This window comes from Lissotriton vulgaris, chromosome 1_1, assembly GCF_964263255.1.
Source record: "Lissotriton vulgaris chromosome 1_1, aLisVul1.2, whole genome shotgun sequence".
NCBI classification, from domain to species: Eukaryota; Metazoa; Chordata; class Amphibia; order Caudata; family Salamandridae; genus Lissotriton; species Lissotriton vulgaris.
In genome coordinates, this window is record NC_141685.1 from 1,703,756,030 (window position 1) to 1,703,777,771 (window position 21,742).

Here is a 21,742-nt window from a genome sequence, read left to right on the forward strand (position 1 = left end):
CTGCTGTGGGTACTGCTAACAACTGTGTCCGTGTTGGCACAACAGTGACTGTTAGAGATGACTGGATAAAAGAAATAGCTTATAGGACGCAGTAGAAGAACGGGTAAGATGATGGTGGGACGCTGTGAGGTTCATAGAGTATATGGAAGAGGATAAAGGAGACCTGGGCTGTGTCAATAACATGTGCGCTTGCACAATGAAAGGGTATGTGCCGGTATTTATGGATTTGCAACATGTAAAGCACACGTATATAACTGTAAGGGTGGACTTAAGTAGCAGCACGATAAATGATCAATCAGGATCATGGGGCTGGTTTGACTCATGTATCCAAAATGCTAAACCTGAACCTAGAAATGCAGGGATATCTAGAAGCTGAATAAATAAACAGAACTCCAAGGAGAAATGGAGACTGTATTTGACTATTTTAAATGCTAGTTCTATGAAGTTACATGAAATGTACCTTTATAATCTGAAATCGGTTGAACATTGCTGTCATTGGCCGGGGTACAGACACCAGCCTAGATAAGGCAGCAGAAATTAATATACTGTATTTATAGAGCACCAAGTAAATTATAATATTTTGAAAGATTATAGATTATTATTCCCTTTGAGTTGGCCTCAGTGATTATTCAAGCAGTGCCCTGTTTGCTTGGTTTTACCCTCAATTTCTTACTAGTCCAGGCCTTCCTTAACCTCAACCCATGATTCAATGAGTGATAGCACAAGAGCCGAATGACTCATGTGACCTCAACACACACACTCAACCCTCTGCCCTATTTGTCGGACCCTGAACTTTAACATCAATCAATCAATCAGAGTACTTGTAAAGCCCGCTACTTACCCATGAGGGTTTCAAGGCGCTGAGAGAAGGGGGGTGCCGCTACAGCTCGAAAAGCCAAGTCTTGAGGAGTCTTCTGAAGGCGAGTAGGTCTTGGGTCTGCCGTAGGGGGGTAGGGAGGGTGTTCCAGGTCTTGGCGGCGAGTAGGAGAAGGATCTGCTGCCGGAGGTTGTTCGTTGGATGCGAGGGACAGCGGTGAGGCTGGCGGAGCGGAGCTGGCGGGTGTGGGTGTAGAAGCTGAGTCTGCTGTTCAGGTAGGCTGGTCCGGCGTTGTGGAGTGCTTTGTGTGCGTGGGTGAGGAGCTTGAAGGTGATCCTCTTGTCGACGGGAGCCAGGGTAAGTCTCTCAGGTGGGGGGTGATGTGGCTGCGGCGGGGGGCGATTACGATCAGTCGGACGGAGGCGTTTTGGATGCGTTGTAGTCGTCGTAGGTGTTTGGCTGTGATTCCTGCATAGAGTGCATTGCCGTAGTCCAGTCTGCTGCTGACGAGGGTCTGTGTCACTGTTCTTCTTGTTTTGGTCGGGATCCACTTGTAGATCCTGCGGAGCATGCGGAGGATGTTGAAGCAGGGGGAGGAGACGGCGTTGACCTGTTTAGACATGGAGAGGGAGGAGTAAGGATGAAACCAGGTTGCGTGCATGGTCGGTGGATGTCAGTGCTGTTCCAGGTGTGGTCGGCCACCAGGAGTCGTCCCAGGCTGAGGGGGTGGGTCCGAGGATGAGTACCTCCATCTTGTCAGAGTTCAGCTTCAGACGGCTGTTCCTTATCCAGTCGGCGACGGCCTTCATTCCCTCGTGGACGTTGGTTTTGGTGGTGTGTGGTTCCTTGGTGAGGGAGAGGATGAGCTGGGTGTCATCGGCATAGGAGATGATGTTGAGGTCGTGTTGGCGGGCCACTTGTGCGAGGGGGGCCATGTAGACGTTGAACAGCGTCGGGCTGAAGGATGAGCCCTGGGGGACACCGCAGATGATGTTGGTGGCCTCGGATCGGAAGGGTGGGAGGCGGATGCTCTGGGTTCTGCCATAGATGAAGGACGTGGTCCAGTCAAGGAACTTCTCTTGGATTCCGGCTTCTAGGAGGCTTGTCTTTAAAGTGCGATGGCACACCGTGTCGAAGGCGGCTGACAGGTCCAGGAGGATGAGGGCTGATGTTTCGCCGTTGTCTAGTTGGCGCCTGATGTCGTCTGTGGCTGTGGTTTCATCTGAACCCGGACTGGGATGGGTCCAAGATGTTATTGCCTTCATGGTGGCGGGCCAGTTGCATGTTGACTATTTTCTCGAACGGGAGCAGGGAGATGGGCCGAAAGTTCTTGAGGTCCTTGGGGTCTGTCTTGGGCTTCTGGAGGATGGCGTTGATTTCGGCGTGTTTCCAGCTTTCCGGGAATGTTACTGTTTCGAAGATGTTGATGACCTTCCGTAGTTGGGGTGCTATGGCAGCGTCTGCTTTGTTGAATACATGGTGTGGGCACGGGTCTGACGGAGAGCCTGAGTGGATGGAGTTCATGGCCTTGCGTGTCTCGTCGTCATTGACGTTGAACCAGGAGGTCAGGCGGTTGGCGCTGGTGGTGTTCACAGGGGAGGTGGGGTCTGGCGTAGTCAGTGCGGTCATGGTGTTGAAGCTGTCATGGATGTCAGCGATCTTGCGGTAGAAGAAGATGGCCAGTGAGTTGCACAGTTCTTGTGAGGGCGGTATGTTGTTGGTGTTGGCGCTGGCGTTGGAGAGTTCCTTTACGATGCTGAAGAGCTCTTTGCTGTCGTGTGCATTGTTATCCAGGCGGTCTTTGAAGGAGGATCTCTCGGCTAATCTGATGAGGTGGTGATGTCTGCAGGTGGCGTCCTTGTGGGCTGCGAGGTTGCCCGGAGTGCGTTTGTGGAGCCATATCTTCTCCAGTTTCCAGCATGTGCGTTTGGAGTTCTGGAGCTCGTCGGTGAACCAGGTGGCTCTCTTGCTGACATGGTTGTTGGAGGGTTTCTTGAGTGGGGCGAGGGTGTTGGCACAGTCGTCAACCCACTGTCTGAGGTTGCGGGCTGCAGTGTCTGGGTTGGTGGGGTCGGTTGGTGGGTTTTGGGTGAGGGTGGTGATCAGCTGGTCTTCGGTGACTTTGCTCCAGCAGCGGTGAGGTAACTGTTGGGTGTGGTGGTGCGTGGTTGGTTAATTGAAGGTGAAATGGATGCAGCGGTGGTCGGTCCAGTGGAGTTGGGGAGAAGACGCGGTCCGGCGTGTGGCCAGCGGCATGGGTGGGTGTGGTGACGAGTTGTCTGAGGCCGACGTTGGCAAAGTTGTCGATCAGGGTGACGGAGTTGGCTTCAATGTTGTTCTCGAGGTGGAAATTCAGGTCCCCGAGGAGGATGTAGTCTGCGGAGGTGAGTGCGTGGGTACTGGCGAGGTTGGCGATGGAGTCACTGAATTGAGCTCGGGGTCCTGGGGTCTGTAGAGGAGTGTTCCTCTGAGGGTGGTGTTGGGGTTGGTTCGGATCCGGAAGTGCAGGTGTTCGGCGGTGTTGAAGGTGTCGTCTGCGTGGGTGGCGCCTTTCCTTGAGAGTCCCAAGGAGTTTGAGTAAAGGGTGAAACATGATAATAGATTCTACTGTTCTGTCCTATCATGTCCTTGTAAGATTTCAGCAACATCTACATCTGCAGTCATGTGCAAGTCTTCTCAACCCCAACACCAAAACCACTCGCAAAATGGAACCAACCCAAGCAAACTTTCCAGCATCCCACTTATCTTATCACATGTAAAACACTAAGAACACAGAGTTCATGTCATAATGGCTCAGTTTGGAAAATGGTATTAAAAATGGAGCGCACAGTGTCTGTTTGTGCCACAGTGCTCTTTTCAACAGGTGTGCTGGGCCCTGGTGGCAGTGCATTCAGTAAATATGGAGCTGCTGCTTCAAAGCCACTCTGTTTCTTGGCACAGGCAGCAATCTGCCTGCATTATGAAGAAGGGGTAGAAATCTCCCTGCAGATGAGTGCTGTTAGTTAGTTGGGGGCGGAGCTTGCCGGCGTCCATGAAAGACGTGTGAGCGTTGAGCTCCTCGCCTGAGCCCCGTTAAACTCCGTCAAGCTTATCCTTCTGGCACCTAACCAGCTCTAAAAGTTGCTGCGAACTCCCTACCTACGCTCCGGCCCGGTGGGGGTTCTTTACCCGGTCGAAATCCGGTGTGGTGGAGCTTTGCTGCTCGGAGGACGGTGCGGAGACGGACCAGGCCGTAATCCACGGACTATCCTGACGGGCGGCCCGTGCTGCGTCACACTACGTGCGGCTAGCTGTACTGAAGCGGGGCCGGTCTACCTAACCTACTGCCGAGCAACTGGTCCTGAGCGGCGCTAATACGCCCTGCTCCTGGGCGGCGTTGTGGTGAACTGGCATTCGTTTGTGAAGGTTTGGAGGGGGCAGACGTGCTGGTGTCTGTGGTGATCCTAGCCGCTGGAGGAAGTTTCTGGCTGGCGGCCGATCTGCTGGGAGGACGCCCTAGCTGCTTGTGCCTGGACCCCACGCTACCTAAAGACAATGTTGGTTTGGGGCAGTTCTCCTGCAAAAGAGAGGGGATGGGTGTGAAGAAACTATAGCTTTTGTTTCAAGGACTCTAAGGGGCGCTGAAAGCACTTACTCTATCATCGAAAAGAAAGTTTTAGCTTTGTGGTGGGGTGTCCAACACTTCAGGAATTTTTTGTGGGGTAATGAATTTATTTTGGGAATTGATCATAAACCTTTGATTGATCTTTTTACGACTAAAGGTGGTGGCAGGGCAACGCCACGTATTGCGAAATGGCAGTATAGGTTGCATGAGTTCCGTTACCGTCTTGAATATGTGGTGGGTGCGAAGAGCCATGTAGTCGATAGTTTGTCTCGGTTACCCCTCTCGTGTGATGAAGGTGACTTGGCATCTGATGACTTAGAAATGGTTTGTGCGGTGTGCTCCTTGGAGAACACTGTTGGCGGCGCACTTTCTGAACAAGAGTGGGTGGAAGCCACATTTAGTGATGCAGAAGTTATGAAGGTCATTGAGCTTTTAGCTGGTGTGTGGCCCAATGACAAAGATTGTCCCTACGAATTGGTTCCCTACAAAAGGATGAGAAGAGAGTTATCCGTGGTTGATGGGGTGTTGAGGAGAGGTGGATTGTTGGTGGTACTGGTGTCTAGGCACAAGAGGATTTTGGATTTGGCCCACAAAGGTCAACCGGGAATCCGTGCCATGAAATGTAGGGTCAGGGAGGATTTTTGGTGGCCTGGCAAAGATAGAGATGTTGAACACTATGTTCATGTCTGCTGTGTTTGTGCTGTAAGTGACAAGTCTCAAGTGACCCATCCTTCTCCAGTTGAACCTGGGGTGATGAAAAACTTACCATGGTCTAGATTGGCTTTTGATATTGCTGGTCCTTTTGGGCTCATTGGGAGTTCTCCCAAATACACTTTGGTTCTTATTGACTATATGTTAAAATGGCTTGAGATCAGAATCATGGATAATCTGAATTTGTTGGAATTGGTGCCGGATAATGGAACCCAGTTAGTTTCCAAAGAAATGCAAGATTTGTTCAAGGGCATTGGCGTAAAACATATTCTCATTTCTCTTTATCACCCCCGCAGTAACGGTTTAGTTGAGAGATTCAACCGTGTCATCAAAGAACACTTACAGCTGCCTGTGGTTTGCATTGGCCGCAAGCAGTCACCGACATGTTGCAGGCTGTGAGAACACGCCTCATGTTAGCACCGGCATTGCTCCTTTTACCTTACTCAGAGGTAGAGTTGCTGGTTCTAAGTTGAACAAAGAATAGATATCCAGGAGAGAGGTTGACAAGAAGAGGTTGTTGGATGTGGTGGATGCCAGGGCTGCCGTTCAGGCTAAGTATGATACTTGGCCTGGATTTCATAGTACCTTGTCTGTTAAGGTGGATGACTAGGTCATAGTCAAGACGCCTGGTCTTATTCGCAAAGGTGAGTCTCGCTTTTTGGCACCCAAAAGAGTGTCTGCGGTGAGGGACCATGTGGTGGTGTTGGCAAATGCCAAGGCATAGAATAAGTGTGTTGTTTCCGTGGTAGCAGAGCCCATGCTTAGTTATGTCAACAAGAAATTTGGTGTTCATTCTTCCTCTGGGCTTATGCCTACTGGTCTTCACAGGAGGGAGAATATTCATTCTGGCTGTGTTCCTGCGAGGAGTGCCTCTACCAGATTGACATTTTTTCCTTTCAAGTTTCAAGATTACCAAATGTTGTAAAGTCTCACCTATTTTGGGGTTTTTCACTTTATGATGTTTTATAACTGTTTTTATTCTTGCATTTTTTTTATATTGATCTGTACGTTATTGAAGCCCTTGATTTCATTCTTATGTACTTTGTATTATGTCTTCTGTAATTATGCTTTTTTTTTGTTGTTGTGAAGGAAGGGGGATGTGGTGGGATCTGCTTGGAATGTGTGGGTGGGAGCTCATGTGGGTTTTACCCTAGACTGTAGAGTTCTGTAATAGCATCAGTTGCTGCCGGGAGCTGGAGGATGTCAGACAGAATAAAGTTGGTTCCTACCTTCATGGTGGTGTCTTCTTTTTACAATGCCTGCATGCAAATGAAGGAATGTCCTCTCATGCTGGCGCTGCATGTGCACCAGCACTGTCAGTGTTATAGAAGGAGACACACAAGCGTCTGCAGCCCCTTCTGTAATACCAAAGTGTCCTTTAGCGTTGTGCAAAGTGGCCATACATGCATGTTGCACCCCCAGATCACTTTTCATTATACGACCCCTTTTATTCATCAGACAATATAGGTTTCATCAACACACACAACCCTCATGTCATCATCGACCTAAAGACAAGGTTCTCCCCAAAAAAGACTCACTTCCTCAATGCCCTGTAGCTTTGTAACATTTAATACATCAGCTACTCCCATAGAAAAAGGGAAAGGGCATTGAGGATCTGTACACTCTAGCAGTAGGTGTCCTGGAGGTCCTGCAAGTGCTCTCCTACCACTTTTTACAGTCGGCAATAGAGACAGTCACCATGGATATATTCTAACAACTATCTAGACACAGCATGCCCGACAACTACAAGATAACTGACCTCATCACCACAGCACTGATAAGCTTAAAAATGACTTCCTCTATTATTGAAACCGTTCAGGCAACTAAAGTGTTCAATACTATGAATAACATAGCATAACATGTGTATTTGTAAAGCGTTTGTATCACCCAATGGTATCAATGTATTGAATAAAAGATGTCTTTTTTTTGCCCAACTCAATGGTACTTATTGTATCAGCATTAAAAGGATGAAAGACTGAGTGGACCCACAGTGATTTGAACCTGTGACCATCCCTACAGTGGAGGCATTAGTCCAGTAAGCCACCAGATCCAGCTTTGAAAGAAGCCTTATTCAACATGTGAGGCGAGTTAGTTGTGAAGTCGACGAGGCATCCTGGGAGGAGCATTTAAATCAATTATATAAATCTAAAAATGAGGCCGAAATGAGTGGGGTGAAACCGTTGAGGCGACAAGAAGTAAATAGCCTAATTCCCCTATGCTCATTTGAAAATGTAAAGCATACTATTAAGAATTTAAACTTAACCCGTGCGCAGGGCCTGATAATCTACCTGCCGTAATAATAAAAACAGAGTTAAAATGGTGGGCCCAATTTTTCTCAAAAATGTTTACAGCAGTGCTGACCACAGGTATATTCCCAAATTCTTGGAGGGGAGCCGTAATGAGGCCTATACATAAGAAAGGGGATAGAAATGACCATAAGAACTATAGATTAATTAATCTTTTATATATTGGTGCTAAAGTGTTTTTTTTTTAAATAATCCTGGGTAAACTGAAGGAATGGGTCGATTCAAATGCAATTGTCCCAGTAGAACTAGGAGAGTTTAAAGAGGGGCACTCAACACTTCATCATTGTTTTTCCCTGTGGGCCGTAGCAAGGAAGACAGTAGAACAGCAGGGCAGATTATACTGCTGTTTCGTTGATTTCCGGTTGGCATTTGACTTAGCAAATAGAGAACGCTTATGGGAGACGCTAAAAAGATATAATATCCCCTTAGAAATCCTAGAAGTAATTCAAAGTCTGCATAATGAAAATTGGGCACAAGTTATTAAAGATACAGCAGGAGGTTTAACCCAAGGGATAAGAATCAATAATGGGCTAAGACAGGGATGTGTTTTGGCCCCACTATTATTTTCTATTTTTCTTGCTGACTTACATAAATTATTAATAACTGAAAGAGGAGCAAGCCCTAAGGTAGATGGAAAACATCTGTCTTGCCTACTATATGTAGACGACTTAGTTTAATTTAGACCAAACGGAAATAGGGTTGCAAAGAAAGCTAAATGTTTTTGAGACGTATTGCTTATCCACAAACGTAATAGTAAATATGGAAAAAACGAAAATATTGTGCTTTGGAAAGAAAAAACATGAATTTAGTTGGGCTCTGGGTCATACAAAATTAGAAGTTGTAAATGAATATAAATATTTAGGTGTATGGTTTGACAGAGCGTTAAACTGGAATATGCATCTTCAGGCCCAAAAAACAAAAGGTTTAGCTGACATTTGTGGGTTGAAAAAATTCAATAGTATCTATGGAGACATATCTCATAGACCAGTGCTGAAAGCATTTAAGGCTATGATTCCCCCGCAAATGCAGTATGGGGCGGAAATCCTGTGCTTGGGGGGGAAATGTGCCTGGGAGAAAGAGGAAGGAAAATGCTTAAAATCTCTTTTCTCAATGCCTAGCGCCTCAATGATACAGGCTATTAGGCTAGAACTAGACTGGCCAGCATGGAATATACAAGTTCAGGTAATTCTGTGCAGATTTTGGAAAAGGTTGGGAGCTGGAGAAGAGGAGAAAGTGTCGAGTTGGTGTAGGAGGGAGACCCAACAAAGTGAATTGAAGTGGGCAATAGCTACCACAAATAAACTGTACTCTATTTCTGAAACCTTAAAAGCAAAATTTGACCCAGAATCATTGTGTAGCCCGTGCAAATGAGAAAATAAAAAGTATACTAATGGATGACTATGGTAAATGTACATGTGGGCTAGATTTAAAATGAACTGGCGTTCATTTTGTACTGGATTGCCCAAAATTGATATCAGTACGACGATTGATTTTAAGGCCATCCTTTTTGAAATACGGAATAAGCACAAAGTTGCAAGCAATTGAGCTACTTACGGATATGCAAAGCTTAGAGAGTGCCATCGCCTTTGCGAAATTTATACAAGTAGCCAAAAGATTTCTTATGGAACAATGATATAAAATAGGGTGGTCTGCGGGGTGATAAATTGATAGAAATAGAATGTCTGTAATCATTTTATGTATTGTCATTTTCAGGTATTTCACCGTGACTTTTTTTGTTATTATAAAAATGTGTTTTTATGAGAACATAACGAAATTGGTTTTTAGGCTTTTATGAATTTTTAATAATTGTATTTTTATTCTGTGATATGATGAATATGTAGTTTAAAGGCCAAATGGTCATAATAAACCTAGCTTTTGATTGATTGATTGATTGATGTGAGGCACAGTAAACCTCAATTAGCACACAACACAGCCCACCCATGTCAAGGACAACACTTAGACTTAATTTGCCCCAAGCACCAATCCTTATAGCCACAGCCCATGGCACCTAAAGTGGAATTTACCACTTCAGCATCAATTTGACAAGTACTAATTCTGACGTGCTCACGAAAGACAGCCAAGGAACAAGTCCACTATTTCTATACATTGTTTGCGATTGCACTCCATGAGAATATGAAATCCCTATTGCCTTTATTATACCTCTGCATCAACATCAATGCTTTTCTCCCAAACCTTGCCTAGACATCTCTCAAGTGTTGATATGTGCTGGTCAAGCCATCCACATGTCAGAACAATCAGGAGCATTATACTAAAAGGAAAGAAAAGACACCGAGCCAAACAAATGTGCAAGAAAACCAGATGAACCTAGAGAATCTAGCATTCTTATCTAAACATTGGGTATGATCCTGTTGATTTTCATAGAGGAGAAATCATTATAAACATATAAAGGCAAAAGACCCTCATTGGCTATCAGTGTGATGAATAATTCAAATGTATACACACCTTTCAAGCAATGTGTAAGAACATAAGTTTTATGTATCTTAATCTTAAGTTGTTTCATACTCAGGGAATTTTAACATCTAGTAATGATATTAAAAATATATACTTTCATAACTAAAAGAACCACACAACATTACTCAAAATGATGACATCTTAAGTACAATTTATTGTTCCTTTTTCAAAACTAAAAGTTTGTTGCAAATCCATGCAGTCCCAAGAGAGGGCTGTAAAATATATTAGGCTGTCCCAATGTCTGAAATTCTCTTTGGTCCAGAAATATTAAATATGGGACAGCACTTAATGCAGTTTCACTCCTTTCCATAGGATTATATACTGACGTGTTTCAACCTCCTTGCGAGCAGGACAAGATATGTTAGGGTCAAGGTCTTTTGTTAGGCTGATAACATTACATAATCTGTGGAAAACCAGATAGTCAATGAATAACATGTAATTATTAAGGGCCAGATGTAGGAAGCCTAATTCCTAAACGGCCGAAATTACCGAATTTCGGCCGTTACCGACCGGAATTAGGCTTTTCATATGTAGGTGGCTTCATTTCAGATTTGGTAATTTACCGAATCGGTATTTAAGAATTCGGTAAATTACCGATTCTTAAAAATACCGAATAGGTAAATTACCGAATCTGAAATGTAGGGAGCACTCAAATGAGTGCTTTTCCCAACTTAGGATTCGTTATAATGAAAACCTTTGAAAAAACATTTTTTTTGCTTTTCCAACAGAGACATGTTGCAGACATACATGCCCTTAGGGCATGTATGTCTACAACATGTACACCCATACACAATTGAGGGGTGCAACAGGGTGTCAAAGTGACACCCTGCCACCCTTCAATGTTTCCCCCTTTTACCGAATCGGTATTTACCGATTCGGTAATTGACATTCATTCCTATGGGCCTGCCCAGAGGAATGAATGTCAATTACCGAATCGGTAAATACCGATTCGGTAATTACCGAAACTTACCAATTCAGTAATTTTTTACCTACATCCCATTTGCCTGTTCCTAAATACCGAATCGGTATGACTCGGTATTTAAGAATCGGTAATCTGGGATTACCTACATCTGGCCCTAAATCTTTAAAGAGTTCTTGGATATTAAAACACAGGTATTTAAATGGTACATACCTATTGTCATGCTTACTATTAACAGTGCTCCTAGTGCCCATCTTAGGGAAGAAAAGAGGGCCCATATTAAGTGTTAAAGTCATGGAGGTGTACCCCAGTACTTCTCCCTAACCTGTAATGGACCACCTTGTTTACTTTGGACAACACTTTGATCAGCTGAAAAACATATTTTCGAATTAAATGCTTCGATGTATATGGAACTTTATTTGCACTTTTTTTAGGTCAGACTGAAGGAGTACCTTTGAAAAAGTGCCTTTTATGTTGAGGGTTTCGCCTTGTAAATCACATCTCTCTGATTTTTAAATCTTTGCGTGGGTCACAGAGGTACACATGAATGATTTTAACACTTAATTTTGCCCCCCCTACTTTTCTTAGAAAGAATGAGCTTTGGTAGTATAGTCGGAGCAGATCTCTGAAAACTGTGTTGTTTCCCAAGAGTATATCCTATTCTCAGTGATCTGCCAAAAACATCAAGATTGAACAGTATCCACATGAAGCCTAACTCTTACTCACAGCGCTAGCCTAGCACGGACATCAACTCTCTGAAGTACTGCCTACCCCTCTTCAAGCCTATATTATAGTGGCCTCCTTCCAATTCCTCCTTTTGAAGGCTGCATTAGTTCACATCAGCAGCTAAAACATATAAGAACATGTGCAAGGCAGCTTTGGGCAAGGGACCTCAAATTCTCCACAATGCATCTTGCTAAAACCTTCTGATCCCAGCCTCCTCTTAGAAAAACATATTGAGAATATGAAAACTGTCTCGCAAGAACTCTCCTTCCTCTAAATAATCAAGAATATTCTCTCAGAATCAGAACCAAGAAGACACATGAAAGCACTGATCAGATCACATTTCAATAGACTCACTAAAGAACATTCTCAGAAGATTGATAGACTACAGAAATTTGTCTGGATCATCACCACCTCAGAGAACTTGGTTGACTTACTGCACCTACCCACATCCTGCGTGCCATCTTCATGGAAGAAAATGTAAGCATTCCCCCATGTCTTGCATTAAATATAAAGAGTTTGCTGTGCATTCCACCATGTCTAGTATTAAATGACAAGATTGCGCTGGGTGTAATCAGTTAAAGTGAGCCGTATGATGATGAATGTGCTGCCCTCAGGACAGTCATTAACTTGCACTGCCCTGCTGGCAGTGCAGTCAGTGAAATATGGAGCTGCTGCTTCTAAGCTGTTCTATGTTTCTCTGTGCAGGCAGCAAGGGTCAACATCCCCAGACCATACCATAAAGAGCATGAAGGAGAAGACAGGATGAGAGATTGTCTGGCCCCAAACTCCAAGGACATGGAACATTCAGCTCCACACAAAACTGGAAAGCTCTAACCTTCTTCTACTGTACAATATGTTGTTGCTGTGTTGGTAGATTCATGTAATATAAGTACTCCATAGATATCCATGGATACATCTACTCACTTCATGCCAGCTCTCAAAATTGAATTGAATAACCACCATTCCATCACAGGATAGTCCTCACCATAACTTCAAGCTTTTCTGTTAGACAACACGTGTGATTCTATTAGCAGGAGCTGAACATTGAACGATAGGTCAGTACAGTTTTATGAGCTATACCCATCTGTAAAAACCAACAGTGATGCCAAGGCATACTCTTCTTCTTTGCAGTTCTTTAAGTAAGTCACACTGCACAATCAATGTCTGGACCACTTTGAATATGTACAAACCCTCCATGCTCCCATTCTGTCTGCTGCATTGACACAGAAAATGCTGTTTCTTTTCCTGTCTACAGTAAAAAATCAGTGAGTTAGTGAATGTGCTGCAGTCAGCGGAACTCAATAACTACTGTAAGTAATTGCCTCTTCCTGTTTCTGAGCTCTGCTGTTTACAGCACATGAACTAACTCAGACATTTAAAAATGGGGGAAAGAAATGCACAAACTCCTTCTATGTCAATAAATTGCATACACTGAGATCATGATATTGCAGGAGCATACCATGAAAAGATGAGCTGGCACAGCACAGTCAATCAATCTATCAACTCGGATTTATAAAGCATGGGTAATCAGCTGTGAGGGTATCCAGGCGCTAGATGCTTGCTGGGATCAGCTGGAAAGTCAGGTTGAGTCTCCTTCTGAATGTCGGGTGCAAGGATGATGTTCAGCGGTAAGGGGGAGATCATTGTAGTACTTAATGGTGAGGTAGTAGAAGGATCATCCTCCACTGTAGCTTCAGCAGATGCGGGAAGTGTGTGTAAGGGCGAGGGGGGCAGAGCGCAGGTGTCTGGAAGGTTGGTGAAGTTCAGACAGTGGTTGATGTATGCTGGTCCTTGGTCGTGGAGGGCCTTGTAGGCATATATCAGCATCCTGAATTGGCATCTTTTCTGGATGGGGAGCCTCTAGATGTTCCTGAGGTGGGGATAATGTGGTTCTGTTTGTGGAGGGTGAGTCTGGCAGCTGAGCTATGTATCATCTGGAGTCTCTTCAGGAGTTAGGTGGTGATTCCTCTGTAGAGCATGTTTCCATAGTTCAGCCAGCTAGTGACTAGGGCCTGAGTGACTAATTTCCTGGTGCTGACCGGGAGCCAACTGAAGATCTTTCGGAGCATGCGGAGGGTGTGCAAGCAGGTAAAGGAGACTGCGTTAATCTTGCATTTCATGGTAAGTTTGCGGTCCAGGATGAAGCCAAGGTTGCAGGTGTGGTCTGTCGGTGTGTGTGTGGGTCAGAGTTCAGAGGCCCACCAGGTGTTATTCCAAGGGTAGGTGCTGTTCTAAAAAAATTTGCACTTCCGTCTCGTCCATGTTGAACTTCTGGAAGTTGGCAGAGTTGAACACCTGGATTTAGGTCAGGTCTTTTTTGTCTCACCAGACTACTGTTTTCCCAAACATCCACACATAATATACAACTATTGAAGTGTTTTAGTCAGAGGATTTCATCCATTGATCTGTTAAACTGTCATTCACCTTTTGTTTCCACCCAACATCATACAGCAATGGGTCTGCCCACTTTGCCCAGTAGCTCCCTTCACTTTGGATGACCGAACATTGCCCATACACATTTAAATCCACCTAAAATAGTTAATTTCTCTTCAATGAAGAAATTGGTTCAAAGTGTGCTCTTTTATTTGAGCTTTTTAATAATAAATTAACTACTGGCAAAGCATTTTGCCTGGACTTTGGGTGATCAATGAAAGGGTGATGTATTTTCTGGTCCTTTTTAAAGTTACTGTTATATATAATTTGTGTGAGATTGTAACATAGAAGCTCCCCATGATTTGAGTGCTTGGTTAGGTGGTAATAGATTCTTGTCCTCTTCAAGAATAATATCAAACTGCATGGCACAACTAAAAGGATTTTTATTTGGAAACATTGCTAAGGAAATAGCCACATCAATGAAGTTTTTTCAATTCATAGTTTTTTTTGCAAGAACATATATTCATGTTTAGGTGGCAGGGTATTTTTTTTCTCTTTATTTTTCCGGCATATTCTTGCAATAAAAAATTAACTATTGCATTAGCTTGCCAATGCTAGACCTACTGGCCAGCCGGGTCCGTGTGGTGGGGAGGTGGGGCCGGGTGGGGGGGATTTAGAGAGATGATGCAGAGTGAAAATTAAATAAATAATACATTTTCCCTCTGCATCGTCCATCAGAATCCCCCCCACCCGGTCCCACCGTCCGACCACTGGTACCTGCATGGTATAGCAGCTGCTACTGGCCTTGGAGATGCTTGTTTTGTCTTTGAAGTGTACAAAGTTCATACATATATAATTGAATTTTTTCCAAGTTAATGTACAAAATGCAAACAAGATAAGTTAAAAACAGTGAGCAAGAACTGCCTCTCTATGTTTCTGATTAGTGCCATTTGAAGCTTAAGCATTAACTGGGAGAAATTCTGAGTTATATGTATTAATTTTAGACACCTTAACTCAAATTAGAAGTTAGGCACAGTGTCCGTGATTGGCACCCTTAATTAACTGTGCCAGGCAAAAACTGGAGCTGTGTACAAGGAAAATAAAATAATCATCCTCAGTGCAAGTGAGAACTCTGTTAGCCTGAAGAGTGAGAATGGAATCCCTCTGCAAGATGGGGCTGTACGTTACTTAACAAAATACAGGTGAAAGGTTGGGGGTCCTCCTGATCCCTGCATACCCTACCTAGTGGTGCTCTATTTGTTGCACTGACTATGCGCCACCACTATGTGGGCACCTCCAGTTTGCCTTTGATTCTGCACCCATATCTGCTAAACAGCATGGGTATAAAGGCAAAGTACACCATTTGATTGCGTTGGCACAAGATGTCTGCTGGCATAATACATTTTATAGAATAAAGCATCTGGGGTCCTTTCTATAACATCAAAGTGCCCTGCAGGTGCTAGAGGAAGTAATAAATATCGGTTTCACCTCCCAGGAAGTTTCTGTAATACGGCCCTTCAGGTAGAAAAATCACCTCTGTGCTGAGCCAGATCCACTTTCCATGATAAGGTCCCGGGGTGCAACAGGCATGTGTGCCCTTTTTGTGCGCCCTTGGGCACTATGGTATTACAGAAGGGGCTGAAGATGCTTGTGCATCCTTTCTATCATACAGATAGTGCTGGCGCACATGTAGCACCAGCGCTATCATTAGAGGGTGTTCCCTCATTTGCATGGTGTCGTGGCCCCATGCAAATGAGGGAATCACCTTGCCTCTGGCCCTTTTATGGATGCTGGTGCAGAGACAAACATGCCTTTAGGAGGCACACTGAAAGTAAGCCAAAAAAGGTGGCGCACTTTGAGTGCGCCTCCCAAAGGCAGCCCTCTGGAGAGGAGAAAGGACCCCTCAGGACTGCAGGGGGGGGGGTGCAGTCACTCACTACATCCGCCTGCAGGGGATATCTTTCCTCTATTGAAAGTGCAGGCGGGTGCCGCTTGCACAGTGAAACACGGAGCAGCTTTGAAGCAGTCGCTCCATATTTCGCTTGAATGAACATTAATGGAAATATGGCGCACTTTCCCTGTTTGTGCTTGGCACACCTATTGAAAGGTGCGCCGTGGCACAAATAGGGAAAGTGCACAGTATATAAATTAGAGTCACTGGTGTCTGATGTGTCTGTCCAAATGCTTTGGTGCCATTATTTTAGTAACCTCTTACAGTAGCTTGCCCTCCACATCTGTTTTGTGTGTTTCTCTGCGCCAGTTTCCAATGTTGATTGCCATTCTGTATCCAGCATTTCATGTTAAGCAGCTGCAAGCAGATCCAAATCAATTCAAACACATACTATGGCAATGAATGGTAGCAATGTAGACTATGGTAATGAAGTGATACATTAGCTTCCTCCATAATGTTTATTTAAAGTGATACGTTATCATGTTAAATAATGCTCGTTTTTTGTTTGAATCTTGTTTAAAATAAGTGCATTTGAATTTTACGATTTTTTAATCTATTGTCTTGTCGTGTTAGTCACTCGATGCACCACAGTGAACCATTTCTGAACCGCACCTGTGCTAATTGTGGCATATGCCTATTTATCCTTCTTAATTACTCGCAGACTGTAAACATGTATTATGCAGTAAAATCACCGAAGGGGAGGATAATCTACAGCTAAAATTTCCCTCCATGGTGTCTGTCCTAATTTGTAAAATAGATAAATTGAAGATAACCCTGCATCTACATTTCAGATGTAATCAATTGAAACACGAGTTTCTAATCAAGATCCGAAAATAGATTCTATCAGGGACATCACCGTCCTATCACACAGTCCCTAATTAAAAGGCGTCTTTTATCTTGTACCCAAAGCGAGGAATTAGACACATGCTTGAAAAACAATTATTCTAAAGCCTAAAATAATCGGTATGCCTAACTGTAAAATAGTGTCATTAAGGTTCAGTCCTGACAAATTAGAATACTCCGTACTGTAAAACGCAATGAATCCATTATCTTAAATCACACCGGTTTAGATTATATCCTTTTTTCTTAAAGCTGTTTCGTTGCTGGGCTTGAGTAGATTACGTCCCTGGAGTGTTTACTAAGCTCCCAATGGCACAATTTAAGTTTCAATAAATATACACAAAGTGTAACTGGAACACTAAACGTTGGAATGCTTACAAATGTAGAAAATGCCTACATGCAACGTTCGTACTCATATGTTGGCATGAGAGTTAAGATTTATTTCACGTTTATCTTTCTTTACTGCTCTTAAATCACATTGCACTACTCTTCTACGTCTGCAATTGCTATTCTGTTGATGGTCGGATTTGGGGGCAATCAGTTGCACAGGGCCAGGATGGCCATCTTCCCAAGTAGTACCGCGGTATAAAATGGAATGGGGATATAAGAAAGCCTCACATCTACAATTCTAAGACATATCGATTTACCGTATGTCGGGATTCAAAAGAGCGTTTGTACGTCCATTTCTTGGTTAGTGCAGGGGAAGAGGAGATGGAAGATCAGTCTTCTGCCCCACGCCTCCCACTACAATAAGGCAGCAAAATATCTATGGAACATTATATTGATGGGACACTTTATCATTGACACAACACCAGTACAGGAATTATCACCATATCAATGAAGTTAAGTGTTGATTAGTATAACAAACTCCTCACTTATGCTTGTAGGTAAGTTTTGAGGAAGAATTTTTCTTTCCTGTAAGTTGAGATTCCTATTCTTACGGCAGTAATAGAAATCAGTGATAGCTTTTGTGGCTTTATGTGGAGGGGGTTGAGTGGCAATATGATTGGTTGGATTATGTGCTCTTGTGGTTGGAGTTTGTTTTCTGTACAGTGTTGATTTTGAAAGTGAATCAGCCATCTGGTAAGTCACAAAGGGGTTGTTTATTCATATATGTTGCTGGGTTTCATGTCTCACATTTGAGCTCTAACATTTCTTTTGAATCACTTTCATCAGAGGTGCAGAGAAATAGAGAGATGGGCGTTTTCAATAAAAGGATTTATTGAACAATCTTCTTTCTCATGCAAAAGAAATGAACTGCTACAATCGTAATACTGGCTGTAAAGTATAATGCGTACAGCAAGAAGAGTATTAGAAAATAATACTGTAAAAGCATGGTATGGTTTCTAAGCCGTAAAATACATACATAAATAATAAAGCTAAAAGTATTCAACTGGTGCTTCTAAAATACGCCTATCCCATGTACCTAACCTAAGTCTTGTAAGAGGGAAGAAGTAAGTGTGGTGTAGCATAGGTTTTGTTTCTTTGGCAAGAATCTAGCCAAGATTTCTCTTAGGGTCTAATCAGCTCCGTACCTTGGTTTTAGAATGAAGGAGGTCTGGTATCTCTGTCTCTGACTCGATTTCCCAACACCCCGCAAAGGGATCTTGGAAACACTGGAGCTAGACTCTCAGCGAGAGAAAGGACAGCTTCTCTGTCAGTGCGTCAGCTGGAGGGTCGGCTGCCTTCGGCACTTGCTGTAGCGAGCTGCGTCGGGCAAATAGATAGTCGAGCTGCTCCGAACGACTGTGTGTTTGCTAGGGCAAGTGTATGCATATTTATACCTTGAAGGTGCCTAGTTTGACGTAAAGGCAGACATAATAACGTCACCAAAGAACCCCAAGGGAATGGTAGTTCTTTGAAAACTCCATGATTTCTAGGACAAATCAATATTCAAGAAAGAGGATGTCCCTGACTGCTGAAGCCGAGTTTTCCAAGAAATCATTGTGGCTTTTTGGAACTAGTGGAAGTAGCCATGCCTGTATTTGGAGTGGACGGGTTATGTCTAAATATGGTTATGATTTCTATGCCTATATAAGGGTAAGGTGAATTATACCTATATAAGGACATGAATCGGTAACTTATGCTTGGATCATAAAACGCTACACAACACTACAGCTGTATCCGGCTGGGCCATTATAAAACGTACATCTTAATCAGGAATCTGATAATTAACATCATCGGGTGTACAGTAATCTGTGCTGTTTAATTTGCAAAACAATTGTTTTCCTGCTAGGCCTGTATCTCAAACAAATTGGCAACTTTTCTCAAATGGGCCTATTTCTGCTGCAACCTTCTATTAAACTGGGTTTGTAATTTCTCTGTTTAAAACTCCTACAACTAAGTCTGGACCTTCCACTTTTACCACAATGGATTTGGTAAATACAGAATTGTTAGTGTTAAAACTCTCATTTTCAAATACAGCAACCTGTTGAAATATGTTCCCATTTTGTTTCTGCTAATAATTCATGCTTGCTGGGTACAACTGATTTAAATTGATTTGAGCAACATCCAAACCTGTTCTGCTTGTGAAACAACACTCTTTAACTCACTTTCTTTCCCTGCAAACAACTTATTCTGAAAGCTTTTCTGTGCAAACCATCTCTGTACCATCATATTTTTTACCTTTATACTCTTTTTTTACTTCATTCCTTGTCTGGCACTATAGTACCCTTCATCCTTCAGAATACCATCTATCATCTTGCCTTAAAAAGAATTCAATACTTTACTGTACGTGCTCACTAATCTGATCAGAAAACATTAATCCACTGGCTCCAGGACATTCTATCCCACAGTGTTGTGGAAACTCTAAATACACACATTCACAAAACTTATGAACCAAATATTTTAGCTACTGCATTGTTCTTTCAAGCTGTACCCAATTAGCATTCTTTGACTGGCAATCTGCCCTTCAGGAGAGTAGCTCCGCACTGTGCATCTCTGCCTGTCTGTTCAAGGTGCTGGGCATGGCCCCAACTTTCTCTTGTCTGCTGTTATGCTCTGAGTCTCCCTGCTGGATGTGCTCCCTCCTTGGGAATTCCTCTTTTATCACACTGAAGTCATGGCTAGCCGGCCACAAACTGAATTCACATGTTATGTCTTTTAACTTTGAAAATCTTTTTTATTCAACTAAAGACTCACTGCCCGGAGAGCTTGAAACACTTTATCAAAATTAAATACACTTTTTATTGTGGGCAAATCCAAATGAAACACACCCACTTAGCAGTTTGTGCCTGAAGCTGGAAAGCTCTAAATACAAACACACTGCTCTCTTTCCAGAACTCCTGCCTCCCCCACTCTTTTTCATAGAGAGAGAGCACATTCATTGCTGAATTAATTGCCTGGTTGGTTTTTTTCTTTTCATTTGGGGGTTTCTTGATGTATGTTTAGTTGTTTCCTCTACTTAACAGGCACAGATATTATATGTTTGCACTGTCAGTTTTAACCCTTTTACCTTTCCCCTTACCCTGTCCAAAGAGTGATAAGTTATTTGAGTAGCTTCCGGACAGAGGAAGGAGCATAATTTCATACTGATTGGAGACAATACATACACTGTTACCACTAATTATATATTACTTTATACAGTGCATTTCCACTTTGAAGCAATAATGTATATGTATACACATGGCCAAATTCAGTAAAATGTAAAGTGGTGGCAAAGTGTTTGTGGGTATGCAACATATACTTACAACATTGAGTGAATACCATAGCACACAATGTAATGTGTTTTTCGTCATGAGACGGATGTTTTAAGTAAAGTTACAAATACATCTACATCCCAAACTCTATACTTGGTCACCATACAAAAATTATGCTTATAGAGGCTGGTCTTGTTTACTAAGCAACAACTGTACCCTAATGTAAAAGTGTATTTTGTGATCTGCCTCCAACCCATACAAAGTTGTTCATCTTTTGCTGTTGATTAAAAAACTCTTGCTTGGGCACTTCTGAGAGCCTTTGGAATAACAATATTAGGCTCAGAGGTATATTCATCTAGAGGACATACAATTGATCCAATCAAGCTCCTGATCTTCAACTATTTGCGAACTCACAATTGGCCGATTTACTCCTACTAGTCTTCTGGATGTCTAGTATTTTTTATTTTAGTAGATGTCATTTTTAGCTGATTTTGAATGCTTGCAACTTGATCTTATGTCAGGAAGAAATGTAATATCTCCGACTTATTTATATTTATGTTAAATCCTGATACTTTCTCAAACTGTTCTAATATGGATATCAATGCTAGCGAGGATGCTCTCCCTTTGTTCCTGTGTCCTTTTCTCCAGGGACACTTACAGATCTCTCTTATTGAGGCCTCTCCTTGCAGGACACTGTTGCAGAAATTCAGATCTTCTGCTGTCATCCCTTCAGGTGGGGGCACCCCAAGGCCTTTAACTGTGGGAGCGACGCAAACAGGCCCACTGGTATCACAAAGCTCTAATAACATCTTCAATGGAAGTGCCCACATAGGGGTTTTTCAAAGGTGAAGGACCAAATAAAATCATGTAGTAAACAAAAACCCAAACAGTTGTGACAACATGTAAAGAGAAAACAACATATTCACACTATGAAAGAAAGAGAAGAAATCCGACCTAATAAACTGGTTTGTTAGTTCACATACCTTCCAAATGCAGCCACATTAATCTTCCCTTCACTTTGGTGACTGAGGCAACACAAAGTTCTGCTGGATTCCTTGGGTTCACCGCTTCCAACTTCATGTTTTTAGCAAATCCACGAGAGTTTGACGTCTGAAAGAGGTCAAAAAGTCCCACTTTAATTTACTTTCGAAATCTGTTGTATGATAATGGCAGCTTAGCTGCTCCAGAAACTGGCCCTATAATTCCACATGAAACTTCTGCTCTCACCTCTTATTAGCAAATATATACGGGGCCAGTTGTCGAAAAGACAATGCTTACATTTCTCCTATTTCAGAATGGACTATGAAAGATTACATTCAGAAGAGATCACCATCAAAGCACTGAATTTGACCGTTCTGGCTGCTGTTCATGCATGTTTATCTTAC

At 43.0% G+C, this 21,742-nt stretch overlaps 1 protein-coding gene across 3 annotated transcripts in view; it reads right to left on the reverse strand.

Moving 5' to 3' along the window:
- SFMBT2 (Scm like with four mbt domains 2) overlaps positions 1 to 21,742 on the reverse strand; it is a 916,952-nt gene that overhangs the window by 206,598 nt on the left and 688,612 nt on the right. For all 3 annotated transcript variants that reach the window (XM_086918957.1, XM_086918956.1, XM_086918958.1), the window contains one exon: positions 21,341 to 21,467. In XM_086918957.1, coding sequence (XP_086775083.1) covers positions 21,341 to 21,467 — 127 coding nt within the window. The remainder of the gene's footprint in view (positions 1 to 21,340; positions 21,468 to 21,742) is intronic.